The 16374-nt window shown below is 36.2% G+C and overlaps 2 protein-coding genes across 7 annotated transcripts in view; both read left to right on the forward strand.

The window, feature by feature from the left end:
• The window catches only part of rhea (Talin_middle and talin-RS domain-containing protein rhea), a 59983-nt gene extending 51580 nt beyond the window's left edge, over nt 1-8403 (forward strand). For 4 of the 6 annotated variants that reach the window (XM_018458986.1, XM_018458985.1, XM_018458987.1 and 1 more), the window contains 3 exons: nt 797-1543; nt 4582-5217; nt 5681-8403. In XM_018458986.1, the coding sequence (XP_018314488.1) occupies nt 797-1543; nt 4582-5217; nt 5681-7231 (2934 nt within the window). In that variant the 3' untranslated portion in view covers nt 7232-8403. Of the gene's footprint in view, nt 1-796; nt 1544-3649; nt 3991-4580; nt 5218-5680 lie in introns of those variants that run through there. The other 2 variants (XM_018458990.1, XM_018458989.1) reach the window with 2 other exon arrangements.
• Nucleotides 8404-12134: 3731 nt separating this feature from the next.
• Nucleotides 12135-15043, forward strand: RpL7 (ribosomal protein L7). Its single transcript, XM_018458993.1, has 6 exons — nt 12135-12223; nt 12837-12951; nt 13228-13403; nt 13677-13924; nt 14495-14592; nt 14899-15043. Exons 1-6 carry the CDS (start codon nt 12135-12137, stop codon nt 15007-15009), a joined length of 837 nt encoding a protein of 278 aa, XP_018314495.1. The 3' UTR covers nt 15010-15043.
• The last annotated feature ends 1331 nt before the right edge of the window (nt 15044-16374 follow it).

The following is a 16374-nucleotide window of genomic DNA, read 5'->3' on the forward strand; positions in this document are numbered from 1 at the left end:
TGGGATATGATTAAAAATTTTGTGACATTGTTACTAATTTGTTGCTCTAGAGTAGAGCGAATTTTGTTGCTCAGGAAAAATAAAATGGGTAGGTCCAGGTTAATGGCAAACTCTTCAAAATATGTCAATAGGGAGTTTTTGCAATAGCGTTTATCCAGATACAGTGAACGCTAAGGTCAGGTTATCTTCTTCTTAACAACTAATTAAAAAAAGGATAGCGTGACTTTAGCGTTCACCATATCTGAATTCATGTTATTGCAAAAACTCCCTATTATCTGAATTTGTTGCTCACTCTAACGGATGGAAAATATTTAATTTATAATAAATGAGAAGCAATGCCTGTACCGGTCACAGCTGGATCTTGAGTACTTTAAATAATTTCATGAATTTATATACCACGTTTGTAGTTTCTTCGAATTACACGTCGAAATAATTTTTCGGACTTATAAACGCAATTGAACTATCTTAGTAATATCACAAATTAAATTGCTTAGAAATTTAATAATTTGATTGGCATTAATCATTTTAAGAAAATCTTAATGTATTGAAAATCTATAAAAAAATTTTGGCCTATAGTAGTTAATTATAATGTATATAATAAAAAAAGATACATTAATAATAATATTTATAGTAATTAATAATAATATACATAATAAATATATATGTATTAAAAAATAAATATTAGTTTACGGGAATTTATGCTTTATTGGCTAGGATTGTATAATATGCATTAATATCTAATCAATCTAAAGACTCAATCATAAAATATATTAAATTACTTACTTTTTAATTTCAGTCTACCAAATCAAGCACTGACGTAGCCAGATTGGGACCCCTAGCGGTCGATATATCGCACAAGTACACTCAACTCGCTCGCGACACCTCCGGAGCATCCGCGGCTGCCTCCAATGCTGATGTATCCGCCAGACTTCGTACCGGCGTTCAGGAACTCGGTCGGGCTTGCGCGGACATCGTTCGCGCCGCCGGCACATGTCAGATGTCACCCGGTGACGCGTACGCCCAACGAGAGGTCGCGGAGCATAGTAAAATCGTAACCGAGAAGGTATCGCAGGTATTAGCTGCATTACAGGCGGGCTCGCGCGGCACTCAGGCGTGCATCAATGCTGCTAGCACAGTTTCCGGCATTATTGGCGATCTTGACACCACCATCATGTTCGCCACCGCTGGTACGCTGCACGCTGAGAACGAAGGTGACACGTTCGCCGATCATCGCGAGAATATATTACAAACTGCAAAGGCCCTGGTAGAAGACACGAAGACGTTGGTGGCCGGAGCAGCGTCCTCGCAGGAACAATTGGCTGTCGCAGCACAGAACGCAGTATCGACGATCGTTCAGCTTGCCGAGGTCGTCAAATACGGTGCAGCCAGTTTAGGCAGTCAGAATCCAGAGGCCCAAGTAATGTTGATCAATGCCGTGAAGGACGTTGCATCTGCACTTGGTGATCTCATACACGCCACCAAAGCCGCCAGTGGCAAACCCATCAATGATCCCAGTATGGCACATCTGAAAGATTCCGCCAAGGTAATTCGTTTGTCTGAAATCTCTGTCGCTTTTGTTTTTATGAGCATTTAATTATGATCGTTCTAACAACGACAATGCTAGAAACCTATCTCGCGCTTCTGTTGTTGCCTAGCATTAATCCAATTGAATACGCTTATTCGAAAGAAACCTGTTGTTTATAACGAAATACGGAAGTAAATATTTAATCTCTATAAATGACATGGAGTACCGTATCTAAATAATTAATTCGCTATAATGCACTAATTTGACAACGAAATGTCCTTCGCGGATTAAAATAATATAATAAATATCCTAATAAAATTGTAACGAGAAAGTTTCCATAATTATAATTTATTTGCCGAATTCTAATAATGTCGTTTTAGACATTAATTTTTTTTAAGACTTTAATTAGAATCTACAACGTAACTTATATATCTTTCATGAAGAGATTTACATAAGGTGAAGTTATAAATCTTACACTCAGAGAAAAAGACATAGCAATAACAAGTGTAACAACTATACAAGTTTTATATGTAGAATTAATATAATTGAATAACCTATTTTAATGCATATGTTGTGTTATTGCAACTACAAAATTTATTCAACTACGTACATTAATTGTACATACAGCGTTCGTGGAAAGAGAATAATCAACCTATGATACGCCAACAACACTGTGTTACTCACAACATTCGTAAACGATGTAAAGAAACTAATGCGAAGACTCGAGTGCAAGGAAATAAAGCTCATTGTTAAAGAATAAAATTAAACTCATGGTAATAGATTAAGCTGACAAACTCTTGAATGCCAACATCAATCAAGGCATAGACAACATTATGACCAACTTAATGAGGTCATTTATATGCAAAGATGGAAGCGCTTTTCTGATATTAATTGCCATGGTGTCAAAGATGCGATGACTTGTTAACACCAGAGATCGTGAGGATCATGAGGAAGACAAAAATCCGTCTTATCCAAATTCTGTCTTTCTCATATTATTTCTACAGAGTGGAGACTTGAACTATCCAAACAAGAGAGAAACAGAGGATGGATAGTTCAAAATGTAATATTCGAGATGAATGCTGTGGATATCATGGACTGCCAGAACGCATCAGTGTGTTCATTCTTTTAAAGCTTGGAGAAAAAGATCGATCCACTGTATGTCACCAACGCATATTATCATATTTTGGTCACATAACCAGATATCGAAACGATAGTCTCGAAAAATTGGCTATCGTTGACAACATAATGGACAAAAGAAAAGAGGCCTAATCAGATGAACAGACCAACTGAAGGAAAATATCTACACCGCGATGAGGATAGCTACTAATCGATGGTGATAATTCATACATTCCTAAATAAAAGTATAGAAACCACAGTCTCCAATCACAGGAATTTCTTAAAAGAGAGAGAGCGAGAAAGAGAAAGAGATATTAATTCTACATAGTATAAAACTAATATAGTTATGTATTTAGTTGTTACCATTATATTTTTCTCTGGGTGTACAGAATCTCTGTGAAGACTAACGACAAATCTAACGTTTGTCTAATCTATTAATTCGTCGAATTTTAATAACCTTGTTTCAAACGTAACCATGAAGAATGTTTATCTTTCTTAGAGACATTTTTTGGGGTGGACTTTAATTGACTTTAACATTGATGAGCGTCCTCGTCTGAATTGCCTCTAACTGATTTCGTTCTCGTTCTACTAAAATCTCGCGTAGTGTCTACGCAGAATTGATAGCGTTCATCGCCGCTCTCGAACCGTGCGAGGTCGTTAGATACAGGACGAGGGTATCCAGATCAAAGCATGACCGACGCTATTAAAGTCCACCTTGAACCGTTGTTTTCCACATTCAGCTTCATATCTGTATCATGTGTGTGATATGAGCAACAGGTGTTGTTTTTATATCTGGCGAACAGCATTCTGTAGAGGATTATGTTGTTTGTTTAATGACTCCGCCTGTTGAACGCTTCTTCTCACCTTTCTCGATGCGATCGAGTTCCGCGGTAATAGTGGCGACAGTAGTGCAATTGTTTGTATATCTTGAATGTTTCGACGATGCGAATGGTGGACTTTAATGCGAAAGTCTTATTGACGATTTTGGTCTGGCCCGGTTCGGGATAGGTCTTAGAACAGCAGCTGCAGCAGCAGTTCGTGCATCTGAGCGACGTCGGCGGCTCGGAATCAGAATGGTTCGTGTCAGATCAAGAGGAGGAACTAATTCGTCTGCTATCCACTTCCGAAAGCTCTCAACCGGCTCAACGGACATCTGACTTATTATTGTTCATGTAGCCAGATTTTCGTTCCCTCGCCGTTGCGTTTTCTATCGCGGTCTTGTACAAGATAAATACGAAATGTAGCCACATTATGTACACAATACTTCTACGTAGATGTAGTTGCTAAATTATGTAAGGTATCAGCGAAACATGTCGCTTCTTGCATTAATACTTAATTAAAGAAGTTGGTAATATATCAACTTCTAATAATTTGTAATATGATAATTTTTTTGCACTTCCTAAAAATGGCATGTAAAATTATTTTGCCGAAATGTATTACTTCCTTTGCGTTAATGAGTTATTCATTTTTCCGATGTTATCAACTCTTATCATTCAGTTTATATCCGAAATGTAGAGCGAATCATCGTTGGGTACGTACATTTCATTCATAGCGTTTTGTGTAAACCGTTGACAGGCTTTTATAATTAACGCTTCTACATAATTCTGTTTATTGTTTCGTTATTAGAAGATCGTTTGACCTCATGTAACTCAAGGCTCATGTAACCATGGACATGTGCTTTACACGTTAACTAATTACGCGAATATTAATATGTTGCAATAGTATTTATATTATACAACAATTATTTTAGCGTATTTACTCATTAGTTTAAGATCACCACTAAAATCTTAATTTATACTGTATTTTTACTAACTATATGTTATGCCTCCCCCCTCCCTCCCTCCCCCTTTCTCCCCTCTCTCGCAGATGTTAATATTACAAACGTAAAAACGCTAGCCGAACGGATTCGTACTGAAATTACATTCAATTTTCGTCTATAGGTAATGGTGACCAATGTAACGTCATTGCTGAAAACAGTGAAGGCCGTGGAGGATGAACATACGCGTGGTACCAGAGCATTAGAGTCCACAATCGAAGCTATAGCTCAGGAGATCCGAGCGCTCAGCAGCTCAGAGACACAGAGGAGCAACGTGACACCGGAGGATCTCGTGCGTTGCACGAAGAGCATCACCATATCAACGGCGAAGGCGGTCGCCGCTGGCAACAGTTGCAAGCAGGACGATATAATTGCTGCCGCCAATATGGGTAGGAAGTCTATCAGCGATATGCTGAGCATCTGTAAGAGCGCGGCCCACAATTGCGCCGAGACCACCGAGCTGTGTGAACGTACCCTTCAGGCAGGACACGATGTCGCCATCAATTATCGGGAACTGCTTCAAGCGATTCTGCAGATATCGTCGAGATCGGGTGACAAGCACACCTTGCCGACGATCTCGCGCAAGATCGCACAGAGCGTAACGGAATTGGTGGCGGTGGCGGAGCTGTTGAAAGGCAATGATTGGGTCGACCCTGACGATCCTACGGTGATCGCGGAGAACGAATTACTCGGGGCAGCTGCCAGTATCGACGCAGCCGCCAAGAAATTGGCCAGTCTGAGACCGAGGAGAAGCATCCAGGTGAGTTTCCATAATATTTTTGGAGTAATTTGCGAAGTGACACGTACGGTATACGTCAATAGCACGAGTCGTTCTAGTCTCCGCGAGATATGTTTGATTTTCTTGGTCGTTGTGAATGATCGACCGAGAATCGAACATATTATTACGGCGACTGGAGAAATCAACGTCCAATGGATAAGTATTAAGAGGATAGTGGATATTTGTATACAATATGTATTATGTTGGTATAAAAGATTTAACGCTTTCCTATCAATTTTTGTTGCATAAATGGAGTCACTTATTAGAATTTTTTAAGTAAATCGAAAGACTTTTTATCTTTTGTATAGAAAAAAAGAATTGTGAAATCAATGGGTTATCTTAATTTGTAAAAATTATTTTGTATAAAACTGCATGATTTTGTTCTCATTTGTTAGCAAAATTATTTTTTACTTTATTTCGTAATAAATATTTTTTCGTTTAACAGGAAGCTAATGAAGATATGAATTTCGATGAAATGATTCTGGAAGCCGCTAAATCAATTGCCGCCGCCACTTCGGCATTGATAAAGGCCGCCAGTGCCGCTCAACGAGAACTCATCGCGACCGGCAAGGTATCACGTACGCCACTGACCAGTTCTGATGACGGACAATGGTCCGAAGGTCTGATTTCGGCCGCTCGAATGGTCGCAGCCGCTACTCACAGCCTCGTGGAATCCGCGAACGCTCTCGTTCAAGGAGTAAGCTCCGAGGAGAAGTTGATTTCCAGCGCTAAGCAGGTTGCCAGCAGCACGGCGCAACTGTTGGTCGCTTGCAAGGTCAAGGCCGACCCTGACAGCGAGAGCACGAAACGTCTGCAAGCGGCTGGTAACGCCGTAAAACGTGCTACCGATAATCTCGTACGCGCTGCGCAACAGGCTATCCAGCAAGAAGAGGACAGGTCATTAGTCCTAAACCGCCGTATGGTGGGTGGTATCGCGCAGGAAATCGACGCACGCTCGGAGGTTTTGCGAATTGAGCGCGAGTTGGAGGAAGCCCGAGGCAGGCTGACCGCCATTCGTCTAGCCAAATACAAAAATCGACCGGATTTAGCTGATGGAGATGGTGACATAACGGGTGATCAGAGCGGCTATCAAAGTTACACCACTCGGTACGAAACGAGGGCGTACGAACCACAGACTTCTCCCATTCAGACGATGAATCATACTCTGGACCAGTTGCAGTCCACCACGCAGCACATTAGTCATCAATTTGCCGATCAGCAGAATCTGGTGAGTCCCGAGAAGGTACATTCGACGCAGAACACCCTCGAGAGAAAGATGAAGGACAGTCAGTACCGGTCTACCGTCGATCATTACGGATCCCTGGACAGAAAATACGTTGTCGATAGTTATCAGGACAGAAGTCCGTACATCGTCACCGAGAGGAAGATTATAACGGACAATTCACCCGGCCAGTATAGTTCGATTGAGCGAAGAATTAATCAGGAGAGTTACATTACGGATAGAAAACACACGGACGGAATCGCTTCGTATCCGCCGCCCCAACACATCTCGTATGCGACGAAATCCCCGACCCCCAAAACCGTTCAGGAACAGACCGCCGAGGACCGAAAGTCCCCACAAGATCAACTGAAGTATCCGACTGATCGATTTTCAGGCATCAGTCCGATGAGTACGTTCCGTTCCGAGAAGCAAGTGGACACTCAACGATTTAGCAGCGGTGTCCCACAACATCAGACATTCAAGAATGTTGAGAGTAAGACCATTCCCGGTCACAAAATTGAGACCATCACAACGAAGGTGTTTTCGTCCACGCCTGGCAAGAGTACCAGTAGCTCCAACTATGAGACTACCGAGGAGACCAAGCAATATACATCTGGCAACGAGCTGTCGACGTTCAAAGGCAACGATAACGTCGAGGAGCGTACGATGAAGCAGTCGATGCACAAAGTCACGGAGAAGAAGACCGTCACCATGACGATGTCGAGTCGACAGGAGTCCAATACGAAGACTTTCCGTTACGAAGATAAGCAGTGAAAAGCGAAAATAAGCGAAGCCCTCTGTACGTAATTAGAAGCGGTAATTTTGTCCAGAAATAATCTTAAGAAAAATAATCTGCCTAAATTCGAGCCTAACAAATGCAATATAAAAACCGTTAAAATACAGATAAAATTATTTTAATACAATAAATAATTTTCTCATCATTGAGAGAGATTAACGAGCTTTTAAATCAAGAGATTGAAATGAGAATAATGCAGTGACGGTTTTTGACGGAGAACGACAAAGACGAGCTTTAACAAGGACCTCGCCAATTTAGTCGAGAATCTTTGTTTCTTATTACGAGCCTGCATTTAAATTTATCGCATTTTCAAAACGGAAGGAGCAAAACGGAGGAAGCTTCGAAACGAAGAAGAACGCAGCAGAGTTATTTATTAGCGAAACGATAGAAAGTGTCCTTAGATACATGTAATACATGTGCTTTCGATCAATAGCCTTACAAACGTATTTAACGTGGATGTTTCGCGGCCACGAGCCATGGATCGTTTTTCAATAGCCATATAATTGGATCTTACGAGACGCGAGTTGATATAATATGTCAAATATAGGAAATACTGATTCACTTTCGTATTGGCATGATAAGTTTTCTGTTTCTTTTTCTTCTTCGCTTATACATTTATTCGAGGATAATAGAAGATAATTATGTGCTTGATTCAATATAGAATTAATTTTATGTTTACTCATTTTACGGTTAAGAACCACTGGATTAACAAGAGAAGCAACATATCATTTAATTTTATTAATTTTTCCGATGTCGCATGGTGTCGAGATAGGCCCGGCGACGCGCCACTGCTATTAACACTTTCTGTTTTCTCGATTAACTCTCCCTTTCTGGCGTTTTATTACGTCTCTATTTATTCTGAGGTTCTTCTAGACTCGCCAAAAATACTGATTCTTTATCTTGATACTTTTCTTCTAGCGCGGTTCTACGTATGGTTAAACTGTAGGCGGTAGCTCGTTTTCAAATTGAATTTATTAATTGAACTTACAAATATCGGCTTATATTTCCGAGCCCAGCTAAGGCTTTCGCGAGTGATCGATTTAGTACAATTAAGCCAGTGATACTAGAAAATGTAAACAGTAAAACTTAAGCGATAAATAAACCAATTACAGTCGAGAGTTTATACAATTTCCAACAATTTTTAACTGCTCTGGTGAAAAATATTCTTAGATAATTTTCTTCATATAATTTTTTTATAATTTCTAGAATTTCTAGAATTTTATAATTTACAGAATTTCTGTATAATCTTATAATTTAAAAAAAATTTCTCAATATTTTATACATATTGGAACAATATAAAAATACTCAAAAAGTTTATATTCTTTTTAGATATAGATATATGAATTTTGACATGTATATTCTAAAATTTCTCATTTCACAATTTCAAAAAAAAATTTATAAAATATATAGAGAAGATATTTTTTTTAAACTTTTTCGGACACTCATAAATTCAAAATACGAAAAATTCTTAAAAATATGAGATAATATAAGAATTTTTTTCACCAGAGTGGCCAATTTCGTTTATTGCTTATTACTGCTTACGTTTTTTATGTGTCATGTTCCTTATCACTCGCGAATAGATAAGTTACTACATGAATATTTTTTTAATACATATATGAAAATTGAGGGAACCCCCGCTTCACGTCATCGACAGACTGAAGCCTATTATATATCAGATTACACGTTAAATATTGAAGATTGCAAATTGGAAATTAAAAGTCAACAAATCAGAACAAAATGGATTAAAATTAAATTTGTTCTAATCTTTAGTATGTAATCTTCAATCTCCAATAAATATAGTCTGGACTAAAGATCATATCAAATACACATTAGAGATTGAAAATTACTAATTGGAGATTAGAATTCAACAGATCAGAACCAATTGGATTAAAATTTAATTTATCTGATTGGTCGAGTTCTAAACTTTAGTTGATAATCCTCAATCTTCAATGAGCAGTCTGATATGGGTTTAATATGATCTAACGAGAGAAGTGCCTACGAGAGAGCTGCCAACGAGCTGCCGCTTCCTCCCCTTTTAATATGCTCGTAGTACAATCTTAAGGAGTCTTTAATATTACCAAAAATCGAATGCTTTACTAATGTGTTTAACGGAATGTGTGTGAACGAATGTGTCGGCCGAACGAACGGCCAACGTTGCTCTTCCAAAGCGATGCGCGCGTGCTACGTTTCACCGTTATGTATCTTTGAGAGAGATCATCTATTGCGACCCTTTGTGCCTCGAGGTTCGCGCAAATCGTGATTTTAATAACAAATCAGTCGAATCAGTCAACCTGGTCGATCTCTTTAATTTTAATTGATTCTGTCAGCCGATTTTGATTCCGTATCTATATTACGCTGTGAATTGTAAAGCGACGAAGAAGCGCAACTGTTATTTTGTGAATAATTTTTTCGAATTTACACGAGAATTAGTTGGGTTTTTAAAGAGATCGTAAATGACGCGCATCGTGATCGGTTTGTGTGGATCTTTGTATCTCTAGACGAATGTGCCATGATATAACATATTATGTATCGCGCAAAATGACGAATTATATATATATAATATATATATATATAAAGGAATATATATATATGTTATATATATTGCATATATGTATACAAAAAATATAGCGATATCTTTATGAATATAATAATGCATTGTTTTAACGATTTAGGGCTATGGCATACAAAAAACTTAAGGCAATAAGATGTAAGCAGTAAGGAAATCAGCATGTTGGATTGACTACTGCTTACGTTACTCATATAACACAGAATTTACAGCAATATCGCCGCAAAATCTCTGCAATGTTGTAGCAGTGTTACTGTAACTTTTGTGCGATTTTGTGCTGTAGGTGTATAGCCTTACGGACTTTACTGTGATTGGCCAATTCGCTTACTGCTTAGATTTTACTACTTAAGTTTGTTGTGTGCCATGGCCCTTATATTATATAGAGGATATTTTTTTAATAGTTGTTCTGTAATGTTTCTTATATAAACACATATAGAAATATCTTTTAGATCTATTTTTCACGGAATGTTACGACGTTATATCAACATTATATACAATGTTCTTTTTACTTATTATTAATCTTGATTACGCAACCAGAGATATTATTATGGTTACTATTGTATTATTAATCTCTTTTGCCATTATTAAAATCCAGATATTTATACAGACGTAATCAATAAAGAGTTTCTAACACCCGCTGCTTCTTATTTTCCCAAACATTCTCCGAGTTTTTTTCTCTCTCCCTCCCTCTCTCTCTCTCTCTCTCTCTCTCTCTCTCTCTCTCTCTCTCGTATTTACGATATCACTTAGTGAGCCCCAAAATTGGATTCCAAAGTGAAAGCACATGAAGTGCGTTTTTCAAAGCAAAATTTTATAATGCATTTTTTTGTAGCACTGAATGAATAATAATGCATTTAATATCAAAAATTACTCATATGAGTCAAAACCCTATTATAGATCCGGGATAATACACTACTGTATTTGCGGGGTTATTTGTCTTCTTTAAAGTCACTAGATTTATAAAGTACCGTAATTGATTTTAAAAATGTTGTCAATATGGCGGAAGTGCACATAGTACACAATTTCAAGCATGGTGGTTGGTAGATCATCTTTCAAATTGTACTTTGAAAAAATTTTACTGCAAAATGTCCCTTCTTGCACTTTCATGCATTAAACTTCTACAACAAATAAACCTGTATTAAACTAAATAATACATAAATTAAGTATTCAAACATACTTTTTTTACCATGAATAAACTAATTATAATTAAAAAATATTTATTTACATACTTGACGGCTTCATTTTCTCAAACACCGGCAAGATGCTATTAAAGACCGACATCCTTAAGCCTTGTGTCCACGATGCTAGAACTCGATCCGAGTTTTCGGATCGAAAAATGTGTAGCCAATCAACTTGCCGGTTTTCCGTAAAAACTGTAAGCTGATTGGCTACACATTTTACGATCCGAGAACTCGGATCAAGTTTTATCATCGTGGCAACACAAGGCTTTACGAGAATTCGCGTCCTTGTTAATATTGAAATGATTAAGAGTAAAAAAAACTGATATTATTGTATTAATTTTATAATTTATTAATTTAGTAGGCGTGTTTATCGGTGTATATGTATTTAAAACTCAATAATACTCGATTTTTCTTTAAAATTGTGATTTCAGCGATATCGCCAAACATTTGATTATCAACAGAGATGATAACTGCAGAGAAAAAATTGTAATTTTTCGGCAATATATACGATATTATAGCTTTACAAGTATGCATATTTATTTATGGAGCATTTATGTAATAAAAAATCATGAATTTAATAATGTATTAACCAAATATTTAACATGTTAATAGTAGCAAATTTATATCAATTGTCGATAATGTCAACGTTCTTCAATTACCTCCGAGCCCTCGGGGCTCTTTTTATACCGCCGAAAATTTGTCCAGGATTGGCGGTCTTTAAGAGCGCGTTCGCCAATCAAAACTCGCGCTGATATTCGACAATTTCGGCTTTTTGTATTACTTACTACCAGAGCGAGTTGTGATTGGCCACTGCTTTTCCGCTTTCTGCTTTTCCGTGAACGCGCCCTAATAGTAGGTTTGTTCGCGTTGCTTGCACTTTTGGCACTCGGCATCTTCGCTTTCTCTCTTTTCTAGGCCAAATATATATCTATCTCATTTTAAGTGCAAAAATATTTGGGGATTTCATGCAATGCGAACAGACCTAGTATCTCGTCGGTGTCTCAAATAAAGTATATACAAATGCCTAAATTTGAAATTGGCCGCGTTTCGTCAAAATGGTAGTGAGTTTGTGGTCTTAATAAATCTAGTGACTTTATGTCTTCTACCACTGTTTGCCACCATGGTTGCGAGCGCATGTTGATTCTCCCTGATCTTATGGTTCGTGATTTGTCAAGCGAAGAGAGGTTAGATTTTCCTTTATCGCGTGGAAGAATGGCTGACGCGTAAGTAGTTTTAATGGCTCAAAAAATCCGGCTGCATCAGCCGACAACATGATTTCGCGAATGCACAAATGTTGTATTAGCAATTGTTTATGTTGCATGCGTATTAGCGAATAAGTATTTTTACTTTAATCAAATGACAAACGGGATTATTAACCGGAAGTTTGCGAGCACATAGTTGCCCATCGCGAGGCGATAATGTCATTATTTACACACACCCGAAAAAAGAGTTTGTTTTTCATTGATCGTAAACTCATTTTGCTATGTAAACATTTGTATTTTGTATGAAAGCTGAAAAATACTTACAATCAATATTACTTAACTCCAGTGAGTTTATGTGATTAACAAAACATGTGTACCATTTAACGAGGTAACCACTAGTTGAAATATTGTTCCACAAATTATATGATTTCATATAATTTCATCTGATTACAATTAATTTTCTTCACTACATGTGGATTTCAGTATATATGAGGATTTATATGAATATAAATTTTATAATGATTTCAGAGACATTTTCCCACAATCACATTAAGTGATTACTCCGCCATTTAACAGACTAGCAATTTATCTCTAATCCTTCATGTATTTCTAATATTATATTTGTCCCATGCAGGAAGAAAGAAGCTGTCCCTCTAACAAAAAAACTGCCGGCAGTGCCGGAGTCAGTGTTAAAGAGAAAAAAACGCCGTGAGGTAGTGAAAGCTGCGCGTTTACAGGTCTCCATCAAGGTAATTCTGTTTTATGTAGACGATTTTGTAGCTCATTCCTTTCTAAAGCCTTGTGTCTATAATGCTAGATATTGCTCCAAGACCTTGAAAAAAGAATTAATAGATATTATTTGAACTATTGACCAATGTAATTATTCAATTTTTTCTCCATCTGAGATTTTGAAGCGATTTTTCTAACATTGTGGACACATTATCTTTTCACGATAAGAACTGTATTTTTTAATGTAGAAAAGAAATTGAGACCCATGTGACAAGCTGATTTTTATTTTGTTACAGCAACGTGCTGATCGCTATAAAAAGAGGAAGCAAATTTTCAGAAAAGCCGAGGAGTATGTGAAAGAATATAGGCGAAAAGAGAGGGATGAAATTCGATTAATGAGACAAGCTAAAAACCGTGGAAATTATTATATTCCTGGTGAAGCACGTCTCGCGTTTGTTATCCGTATTCGAGGGTAAGTGTATGAATATATTATTATTATTAACATAAGTTGTGTCTTTTCTTTTCTAAAGATTCGATTTAATAATAACATTACAATCAGTTAGTACAATCATTATTAACATTACATTAAATTAGTACTTAATGTAATGTTAATAATGATTGTTGAATTAATAGTGATTGTAACGTGACAAAAATTTGATGTAATAATGTGATTACATTTGATGCAATTACATTATTACATCAAATTTTTGAGTTAATGATTGTAATGTGATTATAATTTTTTCAGTGTGAACCAAGTTGCTCCTAAAGTACGAAAGGTATTGCAATTGTTCCGTCTAAAACAGATCAACAATGGTGTCTTTGTGAAATTAAATAAAGCGACAATCAATATGTTACGTATTGTCGAGCCGTATATCACATGGGGTTATCCCAATTTGAAATCAGTTCGTGAATTGATCTACAAACGAGGCTTTGCCAAGATAAACAGGCAACGCATACCGATCACTAGCAATTCCATCATTGAGAAGAAACTCGGTTAGTAAAGCATTTTCTAATATTAGTTCAAATGAACAATCAATGATTACTAATAAAGTAATGAGATGCGACCAACATGCGTATTCTCGACAATTGATGTCTTGACAAATCCATGGGGGTCTTGGAAACCACAATTCTCCTTTCCATTTTGTCAGAAATTAATAAAGCAATTTTTTCTTAACTTGACTATATAATCATTGTATAGTCAAGTGAAAAAAACTGATACAAAAACTATAATAATTTATATACATACGTATTATTGCTTACTCACAATAGTATAGCTCAAAAATTACTTTTTAGTTGGTTATAAAAAAGAATACGAATATAAAGAAAAAAAACATTTAATAATAGGTACTTTTATATAATCAGTTAAACATTAAAATTACTTTTCAAAATTCATATTACAAAAGTTTAATAATTCAAAATATTTTAACTTATTTTCTCTAGAAAACTTTGTTTTTTGAGTTATATCTTAACAAATGAGCGATATATAATTAGTATGTACAAGTAAGTCGATTTGCATCGCTTAGGAAATAATTTATCGAAAGGAAAATTTTATTTTGCCCTTAGGTCGATCTAATATCATCTGTACCGAGGATTTAATCCATGAGATATTTACTGTTGGTCCGAAGTTCAAATACGCCAGCAATTTCCTATGGCCCTTTAAGGTATGCTCTCTTCAAAATTTAAAAAAAAGAGATACTATGTACAATATTTTGTATCGATATATTTTTTTCATACTTACGACATAGGCATGGTTATAGATCAATCTAAAGCTATAAACTCCCTATTATGTCGAAAAACAATACGAGTTTTTCTTACCGATGGATGATATCTGTTAATATCATCAATCTAAGACAAACTCAAACACTTACATTAGTTCAACAACAAATTTTTTATATCTTGATTGCTTTAGCATATATTTTTTCGGAAACGTTACACATCTGTATAAAAAGTCATTTCTCTGTTTCTAGCTTAATACTCCAAATGGTGGATGGCGTAAGAAGACCAATCATTATGTAGAAGGTGGTGACTTTGGAAACCGAGAGGATAAAATCAACGAGCTCCTCAGAAGGATGATATAAGTTTATAAAAATCTTCGTAAATAAAAATATATCCTCTAATTAAATTCTTGTGTTTCTTGTTAATTATTATTCACTTGTGCTTGATTTTTGTGCGTGCATGCGTGCGTGGAAAAAAAACTGAGAAATATTAAATTTACTGAAAAAAAAGTAGTATCGCCAAATCAAAATAAACATCTAGGCAAATACGTTTGCAACGTATTTGCCATTGCGAAAATCTTTGTAGTAAATGTTGAAAGAATAAGAAGATATGTATATATTATAGATATATATATATTTATATATATTATTTTTTCGACTCAGTTTAGTCCGCTCTAACAGCACACGAAATATTTGGCGGTCATTCTGGGACAATCGAGCCTTAAGCATAAATTTGTTATAAGATGAAACTTCAGATGAACTCTATATAAACTTTATATATTTTTTAGTACATAACTTTATATATTTAATAAACTATATAAAGTATTTTATATAAGTAAGATACAATGCACATGCACGAACTCGCCGTAAGGTCGTAGTTCGTAGTGCCTAGAGAAATGGTATCACTGGCAACAGATATTGGGTAAAAATTAATCGGACATTGATCAGAGAAAATATTGAGTAAAAATATTCGCTTCAGCCAAAGAAAACATTGATGTATCGATTAATCGCTTAACATTGCCCATCCCTAGTCGCTTTACCATTAAGCCATAACCACAATATATACAGTAGCGCAACTCTCTGTCGGTAACTTTGATGTTAGTGTTGGCCAAAATGAAGTGCGCATGCGCGAAATAAGCAAGTTACCTAGTGTAAACTAATGGTGCGTTCGGGGAGACGCTATTAGCGCTACTCTGTCATTCTATCTTTGTTGTTTATTAGACGTAAAACAAGGATAGAATGACAGAAATAGCGCTAATAGCGAATTCCCGAACGCACCTCTAGCGTTCCTATGGTTGCTATTTGAACTTCTTTCTCTTTTCATCCTTCTTTCGCTCTGTCAAAACTCACTATATTTATTCGCGTCACATTTCAATGAATGCGTTGGAGTGAGTAAAAGCTATTGTGGAGCATATTGGAGCATGCAACGCGAATAAACCCACTATTGCAATGAAATAATCTAAGCTTAATGAAAATTAATAAAAATAAATTGTAAATATATCGAAAAATAAGGAAAAAATGTAGAAAAATTTTAAAAAATATTAAATCACCTTCAAAACATATATTTATATAGAGAAATATTACATAATTGTAAATATATGCTAGGTATCAAAATGTTATGAGTTGATATAAAAGAAAATTTAGGTTTCTCGAGGTTTCTCACACAACACTTCACCAAATAGACAATGCACGTTGTATTTCCCTCCAAATTTCTACTCTCAACCGCTC

The sequence above is a fragment of the Mycetomoellerius zeteki genome, unplaced genomic scaffold (assembly GCF_001594055.1).
Source record: "Mycetomoellerius zeteki isolate Tzet28-1 unplaced genomic scaffold, Tzet1.0 scaffold79, whole genome shotgun sequence".
Taxonomy (NCBI): Eukaryota; Metazoa; Arthropoda; class Insecta; order Hymenoptera; family Formicidae; genus Mycetomoellerius; species Mycetomoellerius zeteki.

Coding starts and splice junctions, on each gene's coding strand:
- RpL7 (XM_018458993.1), top strand. CDS start 12,135: ATGTTGATTCTCCCTGATCTTATGGTTCGTGATTTGTCAAGCGAAGAG. Junction 13,925..14,494: donor CATCATTGAGAAGAAACTCG/GTTAGTAAAGCA, acceptor TTTTGCCCTTAG/GTCGATCTAATATCATCTGT. Junction 14,593..14,898: donor ATTTCCTATGGCCCTTTAAG/GTATGCTCTCTT, acceptor CTCTGTTTCTAG/CTTAATACTCCAAATGGTGG.